The following is a 23,832-nucleotide window of genomic DNA, read 5'->3' on the forward strand; positions in this document are numbered from 1 at the left end:
CCTTGTAGTCAGGGCACTTGCTGGACCACTGCACTCCCAAAAATGTGAATGAGCCGCGATTGCTCGAATGGATTTCAATTCGGGAACGAAGCCACTTTGTAGCCTTCGACGTCTTGTTGCGTCCACTACGCTTATGTCACATTGTTTCAGCGCGACGGGCGTTTGTTCTCCATGCGCAATGTTGCCGCTCGGCTAAATAAATTCTTCAACTCTCTGAAGTGAGCGTTGGCCTGAAATCTTTTGCTTTTTCCGCTTTATGGCTCACTTGTGTCAACCACACAGTGTGTGTGTCCTTTTATTCCATTGGTCTGTTTTGTCCTGTTGCGTTTCTCAGCGAGCAGGGATGCGTTAGCGTCAAGAGCCAAAGGATGTCCATATGAGACAGGGAACACTGCGCGCGCGTGTGTGTTGTTCGATTGCTTCCCAGTGGTTTTGTGTGCCTCCTTCAGGGTCTCTGTTGTGTGAGCACCGCGCTGCCATTACCTCTCAGCATCACATACAGTACATACATGCACAACTCACAAGAGTGCATACATAAACAGAAAACACGCACAAGCTAATATGCATACATAGCCATGCAAACGGACAGACAGCCAATCAGAGTGCGGCCGGCAGCTATTGTTCCGTGAACATCTGCAATCTGCCGAGTGCGGCGGACAAAGCGTATCGGTGCCTTGCCCATCTGCGCCATTCGATCAGGGTGGAGATTATGCCGATTGTGCGTTGCGTAACGCCATACGTGTCGTATGCATTATGGGATTGCATACATTACGTGGCAGGCGGAGGGGGGATTAGGGTTAAATCGCCAGGGCCAGTTAGAGGGATGAGCACATCTGCACGGAGGCACAACACCTGGACTCCTCTGCACGCAAACGCACACGATACATTTTCAAAAGCGACACATGGGCCAGTTCAAATATTCAATTCGTACAATTAAATACACATTTCCCTCATTTTTAAATGTAACTATTTGCCATGAATTGAATTATCGTTAGTGATAAATGATGTCACTGGACAGGGAGCGAGTCTCATACAAACATTTTCCTGGGCACATTCTTGAGGTACCTAATGAAGTGGCCAGTAAGCGTGTTCCTTCTCTTGCTCCGATTGGCTCATCAATCACAGGGATTGTTCCTTTCGTTGCCTACGCACACACACACACGTAGACAGTGTACTTATTACTGTTCTGCCCCAGGCCGGTCGTCTTCATCATCACTCTCTAACGCAACGGGGTCATGTGGAGCGCCAATGAAACAATAAAACATTTACACACGCACACATGCACACTCGCACACATATATATATTAACACACACGTTCATCTGTCTCCTCGGATCACAGTCAAGTTGGCTGGCTTGCTCACCCCGAAGGGCCTTTGCACACTTTTGTCATTTCCCGCATCCCTCGGTCTTTTCCTCTTATCTCTTTCATTTTTTCCCCGTCTTCCTCAGCCCATGTCACCCCCCCGCCCCCCCACACCCAAACCGCCCCACCACCACGGAATGTGGCACATGTCTCCTTGCACTCTTTGCCGATCTGTTGCTCGCTCCAGTCGTGCTTTTATGCGGATCAAAGTGGACACTGGCGCACACGAGCAGCGCAGTGAGGCTGCTGCTAAAGTTTCGGCTTCAAAACATGGATAAATGCGCTCATGCCCTCCCTTTGAATATTCATTCACATGTAGAACACACACACACACACACAGACGCACGCACACACACACTTACCATGCAGGCGCATTAAAAATGTATAAGCATAGAAGCGTTAACAGAAAAAGGCGTGTGCCAGGGACTGTGTGTGCGCGCTCGAATGTGCGATGGGCCGTGCGGTCGCTTGTCGTTTTCGCTGCTTTCAGTACAGTACTTGTATGTGGACGTTAAGTTTTTTCATCCAATCACATTTCAGTCTCTCTGTGTTGCCATGTCAATCTAATCTGTCCAGGGCCATGCTGGCATATCATGGAACGCCAGATGGATTAACAATGGTACTGTTTTTTTTTTTCTCTCCAACCAATCAGATTTAAAATTTGCCTCACAGGGCCAGAGGACTGGCCCTCGATGACATCGGCATTTTAACATCCTTTTGGTTGCTTGGTCCGAGCTAGCCAAATTGGATTAGGAGAACTATGTCGAAATATGCTGATGCTTGAGTAATCAATTAATCAACAACTAATCAAATTGAGAGATTTTAGGGATTTTGTTCTAAGTACTCTTAACTCATTCACTGCCATTTATTTTGTGGGATTTTGCACTTTACCATCTCGGCTGTATGGATGCTCCAAACAAAGTTTTGTTGTTCCTTTGTGACAGTGACAATAAATATTCTGAATATCTGAATATCTTGATGGCTATAGACATAATTTTTTAAAAACTATTTCTATTAGTTTAACATTTTACGTAACAGACAAAACTTATAATTTTTTTATTGTACATTTAAAACAGATATACAATTTTTGATTAATTGTGAGGTTAACTAGTGAAGTAATGCGATTAATTACGATTAAAATTTTAATCGCTTGAAGCCCCTAATTTTTAATAATCCTTTATTTATTTATTTATTTTTAAAAGAAAAGATTATTTATAGTTCTTTCTTTCTTTCTTTTTTTTAAAGAAAAGATTATTAAAAATTACGGGCATCAGGCGAATAATTTTTTAAAATCCTGATTAATTGCATGACTTCACTAGTTAACTCACGATTAATTACAAATTTTGTATCTGTTCTAAATGTAATTTTTTTTTAGGTTTTCATAATCTTAACAAAAGTGGATTTTTTTCTCGAAGTTTGAACGTCTCGGAACTCGTACAAATTAAACCAAAAAATCTGAATAAAAAATGCCTGACGTTAAACAATGCACACAAGGACCGCTTAGTAGTCTAACAATATGCCCAATGTAAAATACACAAACTCAGCACTGAACTAAAGCTCGCATTAACATAGCATTTATCATCCACTGATGCCATCACACCACAGCAAAAAAGGTAAGGTATTTTTTATTGTTTAAATACTGTACAGGGTGTAAATGTAAAAAAAAACTAAATAGAAATTAAAATAGGAATTTTCTGTTTTTGGAGCTTGGGAACGGATTAATTGCATTTACATTATTTCCTATGGGAAAAAATTATTCGGAGGTTGAACAATTCAGACTTTGAACATTTCGCAGGAACTAATTATGTTTAAACTCTGAGGTACCAATGTAGTTAAAATTATTTTTTGACATCTGTAGCCGTTACTAAACCCTAAAAATTTAATATATATCACGATAGAGCATTTTTCCTTCAAATTGCACAAAATTAATGGCAATGTTCTATTATCCATCCATCCATTAATTTTTTAGACCCGCTTACCCTCACTAGGGTCATGGTTGTGTTGGAGCCTATCCCAGCTGTCTTCAGGTGGTAGGAAGGTACACTCTTTAATCTTTTTTCCATTCTTTTTCATATTTTTTTTTGTAGAGAACACACAATAAAATAAAGAAAATGAAACTAATAATCCAGCGTCCTGAAAAGGTCTCAATCAAAATATATGTTTGTCTTAATCATTTGTCAGACATTTCTGGCTTTAGTTCCTGATCGTAAAACGGCCACAATATTGGCTGCCATCACGAGTGCCAAATACCTTGAAATAAGGCTGGGTATCAGCCCGATGCTGATGCCTTGCCCATCCCTAATCAAGTTAATTGTTTAGAGACCTAGTTTGTCTTTAAATTCTCCAAATTCCCAGATTTCATCCTATGAACAGGATATATTTTCTGATTTCTGGCATCAAGCATGAAAGTGGATGGATCTCTGTGTTTCTTTTTTCTCCCAAAAATACAACATCTGCTTTTACTTTGGAAAATAGTCAAAATTTTTGCTTATTTTCAAACAAACAAACCAGTGATTGAATCAATTTATGGGGAAAAACCAATCAGTTATCTGCTATTAAAATAATTGTCCTATTATGAATAACAATCATGTAGTTGAAGCTGAAGTAGCCTCAGAAGTGACGACAACAAAACAAAAACAGCCCAAAATGGAAGCGCACACTCCTGATTGCACTCTCCATCTTTTCAAATCCTCGTACGCCTGCAGCTCTCCTTCCAAGGAGGCACTTTCAATTCATATTTTACGAGAAGCCCCGAGGGAGATCGACTCGCTGATTTTTGAATTTGAATCGGTAAGCCCTCCTCTCCCCATCGAAGGCGAGGGAACGTGTAATCGATCCCAAGATAGAAGAGAAGACGCTGCTCTCGTGCACGTCATGATGCTGCTCAAGGCTCTCATAGCTTATTAATTGCCATGGCAACGGCATGGCAGCTACTTTTTGCACCCCCTTCACACTCACGCACACATAAGAGTGACATATTACGGTTCCATTCACATTCACGCCGCAGCCACGGACTATTATTGGATGCGACGGAGTGCTGACACGCAGTCATTGTTGCTTAGATTTTGTCTTTGCTGGTGTTGGCGTTGGAAAGGGAACACGGCAGTAAGTCAAACAAACTCGAGTGAGTGATTTGCAGACGACGAGGCAGGCGTGAATTCGATTTGTAGCTGTGAAACAGGTGAAAAGAGCTCAAGGTGTCCCTTCAAGGCACAGCAGATGGGAATTCAAATGTTATTGGAGCGTATGCTTCATGACTCATTCATGGTGCGTATATGCATGCGTGTGTGCGTGTGTCCTCCTCCTGCTAGCCGTGGAGGTACTTGCACTTGTCACCCCGAGGGGCTTATATAAACACAATTACACACCCGCCAAGTCACAGAACAGCAAAGACAAAGAGACATGCGCACACACACATACTAGTTTTCACTCGTCTGCTACAAACTCAAGTTGTGACTTTCCTTTGAGTTGGTGTCACATGGCCCTGCACCGGAAAGTGACCCTTGACTCTAAAGACAATCCATTTGCAAAAAGGGAGATTGACAATAGTAAAACTCAACCGGTCACGGGACACTTAACAACCACATTGTTTATGTAATGCTAAAGCTAACACGTAACTTTTTAAGCAAGTTATATTTGAACATAAACAGTGCTGGGAGCCTGGGACACATATGGTCGTTCATAAATTCTTGGGATGATCTGTACCGATACCAGGTATCGTGTCGGTGCTGATACCATCCTTATTTTATGGTATTGGTACTTGCGACGGTGGCAGATATCGCCTTTTTGTGTCTGTTTGCTCGATATTAGAAATCAGAAGAATAGAAAATTGCCATTCATTGCATGCAATTTTAAAGAAAAACGCTATATTGGTATGTATAGAACTTTCTTTAAAATGATCTGTCCTTGTTTTGGGGAGGGATTTTATGTACTTGTGGTATCGGTATTCGGTATCAGAAGCGTTGAATACTCTTAAAATATTAGAGAGCATATTTTTAGAGAATATTTTTTTAATAATTTTTTTAACATTTATAATTGTTTTTATTTTATTATTTTTTATTCATTATTTGTATATATTTTAATTTTTTATATTTTAATATAATTTAATTTAATATTTCAATTTAAAAAACAAACATTTTCATTATTCAACATTCTCTTCCTTTTTTAAGTAACATTTTTATTCACACACATTTATTTATTTATCCAATATTATTATTATTTTCTTTTATTATATTTTCTTTTTATTATTTTATGTTTATTATTTGTTTATTTATGCATAACTTATTATTATTTTTTTCATTTTTGTGGGGAGGAGGCAGGAACAGATGAATGGCTTCGCCATGCATTTCAATAGGAAAAACAATATGTTTGTAGAGATGGGCGAGTAATGATACCAGGTATCGGTATCAGGCCGACACCTGACCTTATTTTAATGCATCAGTTACTAGTGGTATCGGTACTTAGTATTCATATCAGTGACTACTAAAGAGTTGAATACTCGTACGAGTATATGTCTGAAAAATTGTGACATCCAACATCCCTAACTATATGTTTATAATACAAAAGGAAAGTTTTAGCAGGAAACCATGTGTTTTTGAAAGGATTTGTGTGTGCAAAGCTCCAAATGTGCACAGCAGCGTGACTCACCTGCTCCGCTCAGCGCACACTTGCGTGTGCGAGCGTGCAATGCAGCAACCCTTTTGTGCTCTGTTTTTCGGCTGCGCTTTACCTTGTTTTGTTTTTTTAATGTATTTCTTCGCCCCCGTGAATCCGTCAGTGTAAATAGCGTAAATGACTCGTGTGGGCCAACAGAACGAGTGGAAGACAATGCACGCGCGCGCGCACGCACACAGATTGTGAGGTAGGCTTGTGCTTGTGTTGTTGTCGTTTGCGACCTTTGAATGCTATGCTGCACGCCAGTATGGATCCACGCTTGATCATCCGTGTGCTTCTATTTGTGTGTGTGAGCGTGTTTTTTTGTTTTTATGCATATGAGTAAGGGCTGTCACTAACAAATTTAATCAAATTGATTATCCTATCGATTATTGCATTGAATAATCAAGTAATCAAGTAAAACACATACCCATAAAATTATAATATATGTTATTTTATTATTATTGTTATTAGTTATATATATATATATATATATATATATATATATATATATATATATATATATATATTGTTAATCCACTAAGGTTGAATGTGAGTTGAACTGAGTGGATATAACTACTGTCCATATTAAATAACAACAAAATTAGCCTATGCTAAACGGTTAGCAATCACGATTAGCATTAGCGCACTAGCGATGACCTTTGAGGTAAACAAACACTAACTATCATTTAGTTCACACATACATCAACATAGCTTCATGAGTCAAATATAGTGGACATCACTACTAATTATTTATTATGCTCTGTGCATGAGCATTATTAAACACCAGTAAAATTAGCCCATGCTAAACTGCGGCGCAAACATTTTTAGTCGACCTATAGTTAAAGTCGACTCATCTGATTTGGTTAACTTTTTTCTCAGTCATAGTGTGAGTAAGACTGTGACTATGGGTGTGTTTTTTTGTTTGTGTGTGCTGTTGGTGGCCTTGTAGCCTGCAGGTCAACTGCAGTTGACTGATTGTGCTGTATATGTAATCTAATAGCTGATGTTGCTTGGTGCAAATGGATCCCAATCAATATTGGAATTCCAGCGTCGGATCAATTGTGATTACGCGGCTCGTTAATTGGAAGGACTTCCCCAAATGAAAGGAGGACCGGCTCACAATGAATCAAGCGCTTGAAGTCGTTGAGCCGTCGCCCCCGGCAACGAGCGTTTCCCGATTCCTTCCTTGAATTTACACTCCTTGTCGGAAATCCACGGTTGACGAATGGACGTGGCGCATCCGATCGATGACGGTGCGGACGAACAGTTGGGTCTCGGAAATCTCTTTGATCGGCAAATGCTGTTTGCCTGCAGTGTGAACACGCAGACGAAAACGTGATTACAGCAATTTACTGAGTAGTAAGCAGATGAACAAGTCCGTTCTTCTTGCATGCTGGATTTAAAAAAAGGGACAGGGTGTGCGTGTGATCCAAAGGCCGAGATTAATAGCAGTCGGCTCCTTGGTCATCCTCTGGTGCCCAGTGACAACCGCACAAAGAGAACGAATGCTGACAAGGTTGTTATCTCCAGCTGCCTCGCTTCGGGTGATGCGCGAGGCGTCGGTCCCAACAAAAGAGGTCGCCGGACTTTGAAAGGTGGAAGGCGATTGGAGGCCAAATTAGTCTTATTTATGGCCCCAGTGGTTACATACAAATTACTTCAAAGCTGAATAGCAAGTGGGAGATTTTTCCATCACTGTATACGCTCACATCCAGGGAAGATGGATTTATTTGGGGATTTACATTTTCTGCACATGTACAAGACCTAAATTTGGTGGCACAAAAAGCGGCAGATCAGCAGATTGAATGAGAGAACAATTCTTCAGAAAAGGGGCTTCAAGCTCTTTATTACAAACTAAATCTATATACTAAAAAACAGTTCGTATTAAAACAGCTACATAGCCTCTGCTCGCTTAATGCTAACATACAACAGAAAACACTGCGGCCGGCTTGATCTGACCTTGCTTGCGTCATATGACGCCTGCATCAACATGCCACGCTTCGTCTGCATTGGTGTGTGTGTGTTGCGTGTGACCTGTGGCTGTGTGTACATGACACACGCTAACACACCAACGCACGCAGCACATCTGCTGATACATCAATTGCAATGAAGTGAAAGCCGTTGCATCTATTAATCTGTTGCAGCAAAACAAAAACACCAGATTTTTTTTTTGCTGCACGTTTTTCATAGAAAAAATGGCAACACAGTGTCAAATATTTGGGATAAAAACATAATATAGGAGAATGAAAAGTGTTTTTATGAAATGTAACCAAGTCGGCCCGGCTGCTTTTCCTTCCATTGGGCTGCCTTTGAACGGCCAAGTGGACTCGGCGGCCTCCACTAACCGGCTAGGACAGCTCCAGATATCAGCGGCCCGCTCGGGAACTGTCACGGCGACCCTCTAATCTGGCTAATTATGCGTCACATCATCTTGATAATAACTGAGCCACACTTGACTCGTTTTTAATCTGTGAGTTCCCTTACGGGTTTTATTAGCTTTCTCACTTCTGTTTGTTCCTTATTGATGGAAACCAGGAAGTGCACTAGTAACGTTATAGCCTACTAGTTAAAATGGTTCCAGATGAACTCAAGTCAAAAATGTTCTTTATAATAATATGTTCTGTGCACCCGCAAACCAAGATGGCGATGTTGATTTCATTTATAGTGAATTGATATAGAAAGAGAAAAGTTTGAGCGCTGACCAAATTAAAATCTTAGCTACAGAAGATAAAGCTAACCGCAATAATCATGGACAGTTATCATAATCAACGATAAAAGAAGGTTTAAATCTCAACGTCATGGATGAAAATGAGTTTACTGAGGGACCAATTACTTACCCCAAGTAAGTCAAGTCCTTAAAAAAAAAAGGCAAACGTGACGTCAAAGGCAGTGATATGGAAATAAACTGCAGTGACGCTCTGGGTTTAGTCGCCACACATGCACAGCTGGTAAACATGAGGTCTGATTAGCTAGAGTCACACAAAAACAAAGATCACCACTGAATTTTGATCTGATTTTTGAAAAAACTAAAACAAGATTTAACCTGTGGCTTCTTAGAGATGGGAAGAACTCTAATATCTAAAGCAGAATGGATTTCCTGACTCATTTTGGACTCTTGTACCTTCTGTCTTCTGGTCCTTTTATTCAGACTAAATTGAGCAAATCCAGTCTGCCTTTCTCATTCCAGGTAGTAGAAAAGTGCAGAATGAAAATAGCAGCCAGGCAAATGTTGGTTTCCTTGTGGTCTTATATGCCTTTTCAAGAGGAAACAAGCAAAGCCAAGATGCAGCCAATCAAGATTCATTTAACCCTCAGACAGCATTTGCCCTTGGCGGTGTGCATACGTGCGTCTTTTTTATGTGTGTGCGCGTGTATGTGTGGACTCGTGGTGTCAAACGAGGCAGAAGAGCAAAGTGCAGCTGATGTGAAATGACTCAGCAAGCAATGTCAATGAACGGGGTGTGATGACATATCTCTTATGTTTTTATTTTTGTTTTTTTTAATGTTTTTTAAGGGCGACAATTGAAACTTTGATTTGACCTGCTCTCTGCTCAATCCAATTCTAAACTCCAACCTATAATAAAATATATGAATGCAAATTTCTTGGACACCGTTATCTCTTTCAGTCCAGATTTGTATTGGACGATTACAAAAGCTACTCACGGCGAAGCAGACGTTTGTGTTGTTTCTTGCTCTAACGGCACATATTGCGGCCACAGATTGGCATGCAGATTTTGACAGCCTACGAGGCGCAATAAGGTCGAGTGGACGTGTGAAAAAAAGAGCGAGCGAGTGCGAGGGGGTGGGAGGAGGATGGGGAGAGGGAGTTATTATGGAGAGGCGGCGGAAATGTGAAGTGAGCGTGAGTGTGCGTCGGCGGGGCCGCAGGACCGGAGTTAGCCGGAGTCGACTGTGCCGGGGGGTTGTGGGGGGGGCGTAATCCAAACTCTATTGCTTTGTCCTTCGTGGGACGCTGTGGACAGAAGTATGGGGCCGCACATCTTAATGAGGTCATAAATCAAGAGGAGAAGGACAGAGTCCCTCGACCGTTTGTCATTCTGTTCGAAAAACGCCGGGACAATTTTGTCATGTGATGGGGCGGTTAGTAGACCTCCCATATGGATTGTCTGAGGTAGGAGACTAGAAGTCTCTTTTTTTTGTAGTCTGTAAACAAACACAGTGTTGCTCATCTTCTGGCTAGCGGACGTCATGGCGGTACAAACGTGACTGCGGTGGCGTTGAAACAGCCACTTTCCATCAGATAAAGATAAAGTAATAACAAATGCCATTATTAGTCTTTTTGCAGCATTTTTTTTAATACCGTATTTTGTATGCAGAACCACAAGTCCTGGTACATGGTCGCCTTCATCCTTGTCTGCTGTTTTTTTGTTTCCAGGTTTTGAGCGCCTCTCTTGGCATCGTGCAAGTCCAGTTTGAAGTCGTGCGGAACCGTCAGAATGCCCCCGCCTGCTTCCTTCTCCTCCTCCTCCTTCCCTCTTATATTGGGTGCTGTCTCTCTTGTGCTGCTGTCCAGTGCTGGATTCGTCCATGCGCATTCACCTGAGACAAACTGCTCCGCCGGTGGGGACCCGTGTCAGGATGGTATGGCATGGCTTTTTTCCCCCAAATGACATGATGCACACTTAAAGTGGTTGGGTCAAAGATAACCCAAATTGGGTTAAAAAAAAAAATGGACCGACCTAACTTTTTTAATAAACCGCAAAGCAACCTAATTTTTTGGTGTTGTTTTGTGGGTTATTTGGTTGACCCAACTTTTTGGGTTAGTCGACTAACCCAACAAAATTTGGTAAAAAATTAACCGACCCAACTTTTTGACTTAGGTTTGTCAAATTAAATAATAACCCACAAAGCAACCCAATTTGTTGGGTTGTTTTGTGGGTTATTCATTTGACCAACTTTTGGCTAAATTGAATAACACAATTGAATTGGGTCAAAAATGAGCCGACCCAACTTTTTAAGTTATTTAACCCAAAACAATTAGGTAAAATTAAATTAATAACCCACAAAGCAACCCAATTTGTGTGTTGTTTTGTGGGTTATTCAATTGACCCAACTTTTTGGGTTAAATGAATAACCCCAAAATGTAAGTTTTTTCTTTTTCCCTTTTTTACCTAATTTTGGTTAACTGTTTTAAAAGTGCGTGTAGTAAGGCAGGACTGATTTCTTTAGCTGCTTTTGCTTTAGGTTGAAAACGTCTTTAATCCGTTGTATTGTTGTTATTGCCTTGTGGTTCAAAAAAATTCAATATTCGGCATGTGACTTTAGTAGCAACCAGACCCCCACCCTTGGTTTGATCCATGTGTGATCATTTAGAATTGATCAGAATCCTTAATATACTGCTGCTGAGCTCGTTCAAGTAGATTCTTATTTACAAGATTAGTGCAGGAGGTATTAGGCAATAGGTTACAATCCTCCATTATTCTATCTACTTCCTACTTGTAATGTTTTTCTTGATTTTTAGGTGTGCTGCTGCCTATGTGGAACCCTCAAAACCCGTCAGTGGGGGACAAAGTGGCTCGGGCTATCGTATACTTCGTAGCTCTCGTCTATATGTTCCTGGGCATGAGCATCATCGCCGACCGATTCATGTCCTCCATAGAGGTCGGCACCTCTCAGCTAAAAGCGTACAAAATGTCTATGTATAATAGTTGGATTCATGAAACGTATCCCCTCCCACTGCAGGTCATAACATCCCAGGAAAAAGAGATAACCATCAAGAGGCCCAACGGCGAGACTACCACTGCCACAGTCAGGATTTGGAATGAGACAGTTTCCAATCTGACCCTCATGGCCTTAGGCTCCAGCGCCCCTGAGATCCTGCTGTCTGTCATTGAGGTTGGTCTGGAAGAAAAATACCAGCAATAGCTGGATTTGCGCTTTACCCATGACCGCAGGCAGTCTGCTGGGAAATTGGACAAAAGCATGCTTGATATTGACTGACTGTCGAGATTTAGGTGCTGCACATGCAACGGGTCTTTCCATAAATCAAAAACGCCAGAAGCATCCTGCAGCAAAGTTAGCAGGTCGAATGCGTGATGCATGATCATTGTACAAGTGGTGTACCTCAGGAGTCATGTGCAAGTACTCTGTACTTATTATATTTATGGCTCCCGAAACCACAGGTGTGCGGCCACAACTTTTCTGCCGGCTCTCTTGGCCCGAGCACCATCGTGGGCAGCGCCGCCTTCAACATGTTTGTCATCATCGCGCTGTGCGTCTACGTGGTGCCTGACGGCGAGACGCGCAAGATCAAACATCTGCGGGTATTTTTCGTTACGGCCGCCTGGAGCATCTTCGCCTACATTTGGTTGTATCTCATCCTCAGCGTCTTCTCACCTGGCGAGGTGGAGGTGAGGCCACCGAATCCGTTTATCCAAAATGCAAAAAATGATAAAGCCCAGTTAAAATTTATCTTTGACGTCTATGGCCGTCATTGGCACTGAATACGTTAATTTTCTTATTTGTCTTTTTATCTTACACCAAAAAAAGGATTGGCCGTATTTTTAATAATTTTATTTTGTAATATTTTAATTTCAGGGTGAACTCAGAAATACTTAAATAGTTTGTTGTTGTTGTTTTTTCTAGATATGGGAGGCAGTCCTGACCTTCCTCTTCTTCCCCTTCTGCGTGCTCCAGGCCTGGGTGGCCGACCGCCGCCTCCTCGTCTACAAGTACACCCGTAAGCGTTACCGCGCCGACAAGCACAGAGGCGTCATCATTGAGACAGAAGGGGGGCCAGACCTGGGCGGGGGCGGGTCTCTGGGCCAGGGCGGCTTCACCAAAATGGACATGCTTGAGCTGGACGGCCAGATGGCGCTCAACTGCCACAGCGCCTTGGACGGCGGACTGACGGAAGAGGGCGGGGCCAAGGACGAGGAGGACGAGGCTCGGCGGGACATGGCCAGAACGCTGAAGGAGCTCAAACAGCGGCACCCTGATAAAGACATGGAGCAACTCATTGAGATGGCCAACTATCAGGTCATTAAAAAAATTATTGGTAAAAGTTTTACTCTAAGAGGTCCCTGGACCAAAAACTTCTCGAACCCCTGTTCTAAACTTGTGGTCTATGTCAATCAGGTTCTGATGCAGCAGCAGAAAAGCCGAGCCTTTTACCGTATCCAAGCCACCAGGATGATGATCGGAGCCGGAAACATCCTCAAGAAGCACGCTGCTGACCAGGCTCGCAAGGTCGGCAGTGTATCACCTGACGACGCCCCTCCTCCCCCCTACAAAAATGACGTACTCATTGAGTTTCTTCCCCATAGGTGGTGAGCAGCCAGGAGACCCAAGCCCAAGAAGACGACCCGCACACTGTCAGGCTGGAGTTTCAGCCCGCTTTGTACCAGTGCTTTGAGAACTGCGGCTCCCTTAAGCTGACTGTCTCCAGACATGGGGGGGACGCTGGAGTCACCGTCAAGGTGAGCCCAGGATGACAGACGTCCAAACGCCGTGGTGCATTCCTCGCCTTCTGCCTCACCCCCGTCTTCCTCCCGTCTCCAGGTAGATTACCGTACCGAGGACGGCACGGCCAACGCTGGCTCAGACTACGAGTTTGCCGAGGGAACGCTTCTGTTCAAACCGGGCGAAACCCTCAAAGGTGGAAAATTGAATAATATCCCCCAGCCCCCCACCCCCCCTCAGGCTGTATTCTAACATTTGTAAATTCCGTTGGCAGAGATCACGGTGGGGGTGATCGATGACGACATCTTCGAGGAGGACGAGTACTTCTACGTGCACCTGAGCAACCCCCGATTGGTGGGCTACCCCGAGATCAGCACCTCCCCCCTTGATGCCGGCTCCGCCCCCAAAGCCGTGCTGGGCGACAACCACACGGCCACGGTGACCATTTACGATGACGACCACGCTGGTAAGATGCCGCTTAGACAGATTAGCCAATCGCAGGGCACGTATACCCAAAGAAGCATTTGAGCTAATGTCAGCTTCACGCCTTTAGTCAAGCATGTTTTTGGAATGTGGGAGGTAGTAATGGGAAAATGAAGCTTCATGAAGCAATTGCAATGTTTTTTTACTCCTCCAGTTGGTGCTGCTCTTGGTTTAACGTTACAGTAGAAATGTAATCAATTTTTATCTTTAAACCAAGAGCACTTTTTCCCATCGCTAGGAACATAAAAAAACGCCAAACAGGAAGTTCGGAGTGTCCACCGTACCGCTAATTACTCATTTGAAAATAATTTTTTTCATCATGTTTTATTCTAGTGCTGTAATCCAAAGTATGACCTGGTTCATGGGTTCCCAAGAATTATTCATATAAACTAATATTATATCATTATAGCCAAAGAGAGAAAAAAGTCACATTTTCCCAAGTGGATTTAATTCATTCAACATTCAACTTTATTCTCATAATATTCTGCCTTAATAGTCACCTTCATAAAAAAAAAGAGGTGTTTTTTGCTGCTTAGTTCATATTTGCACAAACAAACAAAAGATTTTAATTAGCCAAATGCTAAGTTAGGGAGAAGTCATTGATTTATTATTTTCATTTAATTAAACAAGATAACATTGTCTTTTTTTCAAGTAAGTAACCTGATGTAGTTGTCACTAATTTGAAGTCAGATTATGTGAAAAGAAGAAAATTTGATTTTTTTTTTTTAATTGGTGATTCACCTGAGGAAAAACAAGTGTTTGATCATCATCGCGGCTGTTCAGCTGGGATGTCATCAAAGCTTCCAGAACTTTCAGAACACGGGGGAGCCATCCTTGTGATGTGGAGGCGTTCGCTATCCCGCTTTGATCACCTTTTATCAAGAGGTTTTATTCCTCCTCCTCGTCTTTCTCTTCAGGTATCTTCACCTTCGAGGGCACCAGTCAGCGGGTGAGCGAGAGCGTGGGCGTGATGGAGGTGAAGGTGCTGCGGACGTCGGGGGCTCGGGGGCTGGTGGCCGTCCCCTACCGGACGCTGGACGGCACGGCCAGGGCGGGCGACGACTACGAGCCGGCGGCGGGCAAGCTGGAGTTCCAAAACGATGAGACCATGTGAGAGGCAAAACTGATTGACTTAAGTGTGATACTAGTGCAATGTTAGATGTTAACTAGTAGAATTTTATAAATGGATGGATGTTGATCAAACGACTACTTGATTAGGTACACCGGGGGGCTGGATTGTGGTGGGTGGGTGGCGGGGGGGGGGGGGGGGGGGCTGTGGACCTGTGGGGTGCCTTGTGGGCCTGCCGTGCCCCGTTCTGCTGCGTTGGGCTTGTGGCGCGGGCCGTGTTGGCGTGGGGGACGCTCCTGGCTCCTGGGTTTGCTCTCCGGCTGGTGGCTCCTGCGGGCCCGGGGGTTGTGCCTTGCCGCTGCCGCGGCCTGGGGGGCCCTGGGGGGTTGTGCTTGCTCTGTCCTGGCCGGGGTCGACTGCTCCCCTCTTTGGTGGAGGTTTTCATGCATGCCAGATCCACCACACCAGCATCTACCGAAATTCAAACACAATCTGCTTTTTCCTCTGGTCGTTGAATCGGTGGAAGCTGATGTCTGTGGATCTCACTCTGCTTCATCTATCCTTCCTTCCTTTCCTCATTCTTTCCTTTGGTCTCTTGAGGTCTCCCTAATTTGTTGGAATTTAGATGTTTCTGGGGTTGGTGAAGGACTCTGGTTGGTGGCCCGGTGGGTGGTGTCTGGTTGGTGCTGGATTTCACTTTTCTTTCTTTTCTTTGATCCTTCCTCGGGTCTCCTGACAACTTCACGACTCTAGCTGGATTCTGAAGTATTCGGGTTAGGTGAACGGTATGGGATTTTTAATAGGTTTTAGGTGAATTAATGAGCACACAGTTACACGCACGCACATATGGACACACACACACCCGTACATGCACATACTCACGCACATACAAAAAAAGAAAAAGAGAAAAAAAAGAAAAAGAGAGAGAGAGCAGTGATAATGACATGTCGAATCGGTAAGATTACCGAATGAACAATACTGAGCTCTCTCAGTAAAAAAAAATATATCAAAAGGAGCGTGTTTCTAGCAGGACGTTAAATGGCACTTCACGTTTTATCAGTGCCCTCATTGTCGGACTACTTTCGTGACTCAAATTCATGTTTTTGTCTCATTTATTTGGATATATCTCTTTGTTTGTGTGCCGTTTCATACGTGCGATCAAGTGTGCATTTGGGCTTTAAGGAAGCTTGAAACGTTCCCTCATTAGCGATATCCCGTGAGCTCTTGCTCTTTTTATCCTTCCCCAGCGTTGACTTGTCATCATCTCTGGAGCACGCTCTTCCGTAACGCGCTTCTCGCTCCTTGAGGAGACGAAATTGAGAATCGCTTTGGATTCGGCTGACAGTGCTGCCACCGTGATGTTGCCAGGATTGGGTTTTATTTTAAATTCACTGCAAGCAAATAAAAGTAAAGTAAGGCATGACTGTAGGCAGCGTCTGGTGTGAGAAGGCTTTAATCCTCCCTCCTGTTTAGTCCTCTCTTCTTCTACTTAACATCCTTGCATGGTGTCTTCAATCTTTTTTTCACACTAGCTCGCTGCTGATTCTTTTGCTCTTGCTCTCCTTGTTTACTTGGTTCCCCCCTTCTTGCACCTCACTCTCTCAACTTGTCCCTCTCCGTCCGACCAGCCTTTTTTTTTTCTCCGCCTTAATTCAATTTCACTGGCTTCAGAACCCCTGTCTTAAGTCATTGTCCCAAACCCTCCTCCTGCTCCTCGTCCTCCCCGGCCCTCCAGAATGCTTGTGTTTACTTGTCACATCTCTTATTTGTTCTCTCCGTTTGACTGAGCTCCCTTTCCAAGTCTGGCACAAGATTGAAGTGATAAAAGTCAGGGGAGAACAACAAGTAGAGCACAAGGAAGGAAGGAAGGAAGACCATCAATATTGATGTCTTATTGTGAAAATCTACCCTGTGAATATCATACAATAGGCTTGTTTATAGTTTTGCTACAATTAAGTGTATCATAAAATTTTTTGAAGGTGTAAAACTGACACATAACAAAAGAAAATACATTGAATATTTCAACAACAAAATCTTCCAAAGTCCATTAGCTCAATGCTAACATCTAATCTGAAACACTGTAGACAGGGCTTTAGGAAAGTAGCTTTACTTTCAAACAACTGCCACTTTAGCTGAAACAAACTGAACAGACAATAATAATCACAAACATATATTCTCTCTTTGACGTAGGCGCAATGACAATTAGTTGGGGACCTTCTCTGCCTCTTCTTCTTGTTAATTAGGCTGCATGTCGGGCAACTCTAAATTACAACATCTGTATGATGTAAAAAACCCATAGACAGGAATACTGTCCATTGAATTAATTAGTCATGGAACGGATGAAACTCGCAAATCGGGTTGTGTGATTTGTGAGTGTGGTTTGCGGCGGGCCTCGTTGCCATGGCAATTCCTAATCTGACAGCGCTTCCTACCTCAAAAGACGCCAAAGTTCAAGTTTGACTATCCGCTAATTAAAAACGAGCCGGCTTTTTAATTAGACGGGAAGTAGGGCGTGAAGCGCCACCCAAGTTGCTTGATTTGGCCGTTAGTGGTCGGCTGCGGCCGCCGGGAAAATTTTGTTTTTCCGCGCGCTCATTAATGCTGATAAGTTGTGTGGAGAAATACAAGTGGACGCAAGATGTTTCTCTTCGTGTCTTGTTTAGCCCGTGTGCATGCATGTGTGACACAAGGATGTCGCCGTCCATTCGTCTATCCGTTTGTCCGTCTAGGGAGCCCTCTTCATCCCCCCCCGTGTCACAACAGTCAGCCTTAAGGAGCTTAAAGTCATCGTTTTCACAGTCTCACACTCTGTGTGTATGTGTGTCTCCGTTTTGTGTGTGTTTGTCTCCGTGTATGTCTATATTCACATCAGTAACAACATTCCTCGTTTGAAATATTTTTTGCATACTGCCTGGCATCTTTCTTGTTGCCAGTTCACCCCAGGATGGGGAGCGGCCACCGTTTAACCTCAGACCCTGGGTCGGAGCAAAGTGCCGGTCCTCTGTCGGCAGACGGTCATTATCCGCCTGAATTGACTGTCGCTCAGCCCGGGTTCCGATTCAATGTCGCCCGACGGCCCAGCGAGAGGACGATAAATTTGCGGGAAGTGTTTCTCCGTCTCCCATCTGCTGACTTGGAGGAGTTTACTTTGGAGGAGCCTCGGAGCAATCTTAAAGAAAGTCACTGGCAAATAGAAGCAAGGATTTGGGATTTCTTTTTTGGGACATCATTAAACGCAGGGGTGTCAAACATACGGCCCACGGTTTAATCTGGCCTGCGAGACGATTTCGTAAAGTAAAAAAATAATAATTGTAATGCCGGACCAATGAATCAGCGTGTCACAATCAAAACATATAAATTCATAATTTTACAAGCAGTCCTCAGATGAGCAATGCAACTTGCACACGGAATCGTCCTGGATGTCATTATTTTACACACTATTGTTTAAAAAAAAAAAAATTATAGTCCAACATAAACGTGTTAAAAACTACACAAATTCAATAACTGGTGACACAAATACATATGACAAGGATTAACGTCCTTATAAATTCATTAACTGTGCCACACAATGCATTCTGGGAACAATATACTGTATATGCAATGCGTATTTAACACGTCCGGAACTCATACAGGCAAAGCGTTGCCGCATTCCGTTTGCATTCGTGTTATTTTTTGCAACAATATGATTCCAGTTGAGCTCCCTAATATAGTTAGGGCTGGCCCACAAATAGCGAAAATCTACATATAATTGACGGCAATTGTTTTTAAGTTAGATGATACTGATCCGGCCCACTTGGTAATATATTTTCCTCCGTGCGGCCCTTGAGCTAATATGACTTTGACACCCCTGATTAAAAGGGAAGTCAATTTAGTCAGACATTTTCTTCTCAATAATATGTTCTAGGCACTGTATTAATCCCAGGGGGCGGCCATTTTGCTCCTTGTTGTCGACTGAAAATGACACAGTTGTTCAGGGCTCAAGTAACGACCAATCATGGCTCAATTTGCCAACGTCACATGATGATTCACCGACAACACAAGGAGGGGAGGAGGAGGAGGAGGAGGAGGAGGAAGAAGAGGAGCTGCGATGAGATGAAGATTAGAGGAGAAAGAAAGAGCATGTTTGCGTGCATAAATTGCGCTGCAGCACCGGGGACATGCAAACGTATTTGTGTCACGTCCAGTCAGATCCTCTCTTATTTTTACGCAGTAGGAGATGCTTCTGTATGTGTGTGTGTGTGTGTGAGAGAGAGAGAGTTGTCCATTAAGCTCTCTGTGATCAGTCAGGTGTATTTATTTGTGCAGACACGTTTTGCTAGTTGAACAGTTTTGCTCTGAGTGCGTAAAAATGCTGATGTTGTTGTGATTGGTTAAAGAAGCAGTCACATTGTGCTACTTATTGTGAAAGCCCTGTGCAGAATACATTGACGTTAGCAATGCAGAAGCTGAAATCTGATTGGACCAAAAAAATAATTTATGCAAAATTCAAAACATGCTACCAAATGAAGACAATATTAATACAATCTCACGGAACAAATATGGAAATATGGAAATCCAGCTGCTGTTCAAAATATATTACCTCTTCAATCAGTTTAAAGTTGAAAAAAAAAGGTGTGTGTGTGTGTGTGTGTGTGTGTGTGTGTGTGTGTGTGTGTGTGTGTGTGTGTGTGTGTGTGTGTGTGTGTGTGTGTGTGTGTGTGTGTGTGTGTGCGTGCGTGTCTACCAGCCAGAAGCAGAAACGGAAAGAAAACAAGAGTGTGTCTATAAATCATCCCAACTAAAGAAAACACTTTCCCAACTGCAGCGTACACACATGCATCCAGTGGTGCTAAATCAAAATGGCAGCCAGGAAGTGAATGCAGAGCAACGGAAACATCAGAACAAATCATCTTCATCCATATGTATCATTTTCAAACTCACCCTTTACTCATTCGAATATTTACATTTTCAGGCAATCGGGAGAAAGTCATTTGTGACTATCTCAATCAATCTGAACGTGGATTGATTGTGAATTGAATTGATGACATCATAAGACCGGCAGATGGCTCATGAAGTCATCAGCGAGTGTATGAAAGTCGTTCGGCCTTTCCCACGTCCAAAGAGCCACAAACTAAACGAAGCGTCTCGTCTTGCGCAGGAAGATCATCGAGGTGAGGATTATTGACGACGAGGAGTATGAGAAGAACAAGGCCTTTATCATCGAGCTGGGCGAGCCGCTTCTCTTGGACATTGGACAGAAGCACGGTGCGTGTGTCTAAAGTGTAATTTAGGACAAATTAGGAGGGCTTTTTTTTTTCTTCGAAAGTTCTGAAACCCGTATGTTATGCAGTTAAATTAGAGTTTGGATGGTTGTTGTTGTTTGTTCAGGAGACTCCAATGAGAACAAACCGTTGGTGGGAGCAGAAGAGGACGAGGTGGCCAAGATGGGCTGCCCCAGCCTGGGCGAGCACACGCAAGTCCACGTCATCATCGAGGAGTCCTACGAGTTTAAGGTACGACGGCAACGCCCGCCCGTCGTGTCAATATGTGCATCACCCGTCTGTTTGGTTATCCGTCCATCCACCTGTGCTACTGGCGGGCCATGTACTTCTTAACCAGATGTATGACCAACATTTCATTTTAAACAACAAAATACCAATAGCCACATATTGTGATATTTTTTTTTTTACAGTACATTCAAGGACAGCACAAAAAAAAACGGCTGAACAGCAAACTCAGTTTGTGTATTTTTTCCCCAACAAAATCAGCTTACTCAAAATGTAATATTAATGAGGTATTATGTTTGTCCACTTAATCATTCCAAATCCATAAAAAAAAAATTACAACTTAAAACTGCAATTGACCCCTGATATTCGAGTTTCGGCACCTGTTGATTTGCATGTTTGCAAATTTTTTTTCCCTCGTATTTTTTTATTTTATTTTATATATTTATATATAATCTGTTTTTATTATATATATTTTATAATAGGGAGACCGGGGCTAGTTGTATCACTTTTTATACTTTTATATATTTCTTGGAATCAATATATCATAAATAAACAAAATGTAGACCAGATGAAAGACCAAAGTCTTAGGTATATTTTTTGTATTCATGTCATTTTTATACTTTCTGTCAGTGCAGAGTTATAAGCAATCAAATACGGGGAGTGAACATGTGACATGTTGCCCCACCAATGGGTAAGTTGTCACACTATATGGGGTAAGATGTCACACTGGATTTTGCAACTAGTAAAACAAGGACAATTGATCCTTGTTATCCTGTTTTTGTTTGTTTTTACAGTCAGAGAAATTGTTTATCGTTGATTTTGAAAATGTACCATAATGATTGAGCAAACTTTATCATAAAATATTATGAAACAGATAAAAGTCCTTTGGAACTGCTGGCATGCAGATCATTGCTCTTAGCCTCAAATGGCATTTTTTTCCCCCTGGAAACTGGAAATTCGAGATGAAATTGAATTAAAAAAAAAAAACATTTTGGGTAATGGATTGATGGATGGTACATGAAATTTAAGTCAGTCCTTACATGTTGGCATACTGTAGTTCCAATTTAACAACTGGAAAATCGGAAGATTCATTTTTAAACAACGAAACAAAACCTAGCAAACTAATTTCCTCACTCTTCAGACTCATCATCTGAAGAACAATTCTGGCATATCTAAACCAACTTGCCATAGGTGCATTTTTAATTGGCCCATTCTTTGCATATGTGACAACAAACCCCCAAATGACTGAGACAAGTTGCCCTAAACTACCATGTTGGCTAATACTTGCTCTTGTTTAAAGTTAGCTTAAAACAGAGCAGTGACTGAGGCATGACAAGATGCCTGAATCGCTCCTCTAATGAGTCCACCTGATTTGCTGCTAGAATTTGTCTAGGAACGACGCCTGTTTCAAAATATATGATGTTGAAAATGTTTTACTTTGCGTTGTGCAGAACAGATAACTGGCATCTTCACAATGTGCTATTCTCTTCTCAGACAGTGACCATTTATACGAAGAAAACTAGCATTCCACTTTTTGTTGCGCCCTCTGGTGGAGAAGAAAATTGCATTGTGACAACTTACCCGTGATACAACTCGCCTTGGTCTCCCGACATTATTATTATTTTTTATATTTTGGGTATTTACCAGGACTTTCTCCCCCAATTCTTTCTATTTTTCATGAAGAGGTATAATGAATTTTTATGGCTTGTATGTATTTTTGGGGCTTGTAAAAAAATAAAAAAATAAATCACCATTATTTTAATTTTATTTTAATTAATCAAGGGGCCATCTCAAAATGTGTTCGAAATCCGCATGCCCGTTGTGACCACGCGAGGTCATCTATAAAATATTGACGTGGAGTTCAACCATCCTTGGCCAAAATGGCAGGGTGCTTAAAATGTGTCATTCTATGCTCATTTTTCATTTTTTTGTGTGTGCGTGCGTGTGTGTGTGCGTGTGTGTGTGTGCGTGCGTGCGTGCGTGCGTGCGTGCGTGTGCAGAGAGCAGTGGATGTGCTTTTGGAGCAGCGTGGCAAGGTTGTCCATCTCTCTTTCTCCCTCTCTCTCTTGGCCTTTGTCTTCATTATATACTCCCATGCCTTTTTTTTTTGTGGTCCTTCTGCATGTGTATACAAACGCGTACACTCGCCATTTCCTTTCTACTGATATATTGTATTTTACAGCTCTTTGAAAGGCTTGAAATCAGCCCCCTACTCCCCCTACTCCCCCCCCCCCCCCCCCCCCCCGTCTGGGAGTGATTTAACAACCGGAGATTTCTCTTGCTTTGCTCTTTTCCACTGTGCCTGTGTGTGCTCGCCTATATGTCTTGTGTGTGCGTGTGCACGTATGCGCGCAGAATACAGTAGACAAGCTGATCAAGAAGACAAATCTTGCCTTGGTGGTGGGAAGCAGCAGCTGGAGGGAGCAGTTTGTTAGTGCGGTGACTGTCAGTGCAGGTACACACACACACACACACACACACACACACACACACACACACACACACACACACACACACACACACACACACACACACACACACACACACACGCACGCACGCACGCACGCACGCACACGCACACGCACACACACACTTGTCTTTGTAACATCGTGGGGACATCTCATTGACATGATGCTCTTCCTAGCCCCTTCCCCTAACCCCAACTATAAAAAATGATTGCCTATCCCCATTCCTTATCCTAACCTCAACAATAACCCAATTCAAACCTAAACTGTAAAACCAAGTATTGGCCCTCAAAAAGAGGTCTGAACTTGTGTGGACCACCAAAATGTACCCACAATTTCAAGTCGGTCCTCACAATGGTAGTTAAACCTGGAAAAACACGCGTGTATGGGCCCCACAATGTATTAAAGGCAAAGGCACCCACACACATACCGTATTATATACTACAGTATATATACGTTTGTAATAATTAGGGGTGTCAAAATTAGTGCATTCATTTTGAGTTAATTTAAAGTTCCTTTAACGCTACTAATTTTTTTAACGTGCAATTAATGACCACCCCTTACTTTAGCAGTAACACATTTCATAATAATGCACATATTTGTGGAGACTGGGGTCAAGTTGTGTTTTACAATTTAAAATTTTTTGCAGAATTTCACAAGTTACTTCATGTTAAAGATTAGATAGCTCTTAATATGAAAAGAAAAATGCACTGAGCTGTCACCAACGAGTTGCAAATGCAATTATGCCATCTAGTGGCAGAAAAATGACCTCAACACAACAGTACATCTTTTTAATTTTAACTCAATTTTATGAATTATTATGAAATTACTGTATCAATGGCTAAAAGATGCAGCCATATTTCTATTAGTTTTTTTCCACTTTTATG

General features: G+C 42.5%; 1 protein-coding gene across 1 annotated transcript in view; it reads left to right on the forward strand.

Moving 5' to 3' along the window:
* Positions 1–23,832, forward strand: part of LOC147159991 (sodium/calcium exchanger 1-like) — a 31,534-nt gene that overhangs the window by 4,943 nt on the left and 2,759 nt on the right. The window contains exons 2-14 of the mRNA XM_086058405.1: positions 10,417–10,622; positions 11,503–11,642; positions 11,724–11,876; positions 12,164–12,391; positions 12,627–13,019; positions 13,119–13,229; positions 13,307–13,459; positions 13,542–13,638; positions 13,717–13,908; positions 14,843–15,035; positions 20,132–20,238; positions 20,362–20,486; positions 22,836–22,935. Of these exons, the coding sequence (XP_085914531.1) occupies positions 10,478–10,622; positions 11,503–11,642; positions 11,724–11,876; positions 12,164–12,391; positions 12,627–13,019; positions 13,119–13,229; positions 13,307–13,459; positions 13,542–13,638; positions 13,717–13,908; positions 14,843–15,035; positions 20,132–20,238; positions 20,362–20,486; positions 22,836–22,935 (2,137 nt within the window). The 5' untranslated portion in view covers positions 10,417–10,477. The remainder of the gene's footprint in view (positions 1–10,416; positions 10,623–11,502; positions 11,643–11,723; positions 11,877–12,163; positions 12,392–12,626; positions 13,020–13,118; positions 13,230–13,306; positions 13,460–13,541; positions 13,639–13,716; positions 13,909–14,842; positions 15,036–20,131; positions 20,239–20,361; positions 20,487–22,835; positions 22,936–23,832) is intronic.

The sequence above is a fragment of the Leptonotus elevatus genome, chromosome 17 (assembly GCF_054856555.1).
Source record: "Leptonotus elevatus isolate MCC_2025b chromosome 17, RoL_Lele_1.0, whole genome shotgun sequence".
NCBI classification, from domain to species: Eukaryota; Metazoa; Chordata; class Actinopteri; order Syngnathiformes; family Syngnathidae; genus Leptonotus; species Leptonotus elevatus.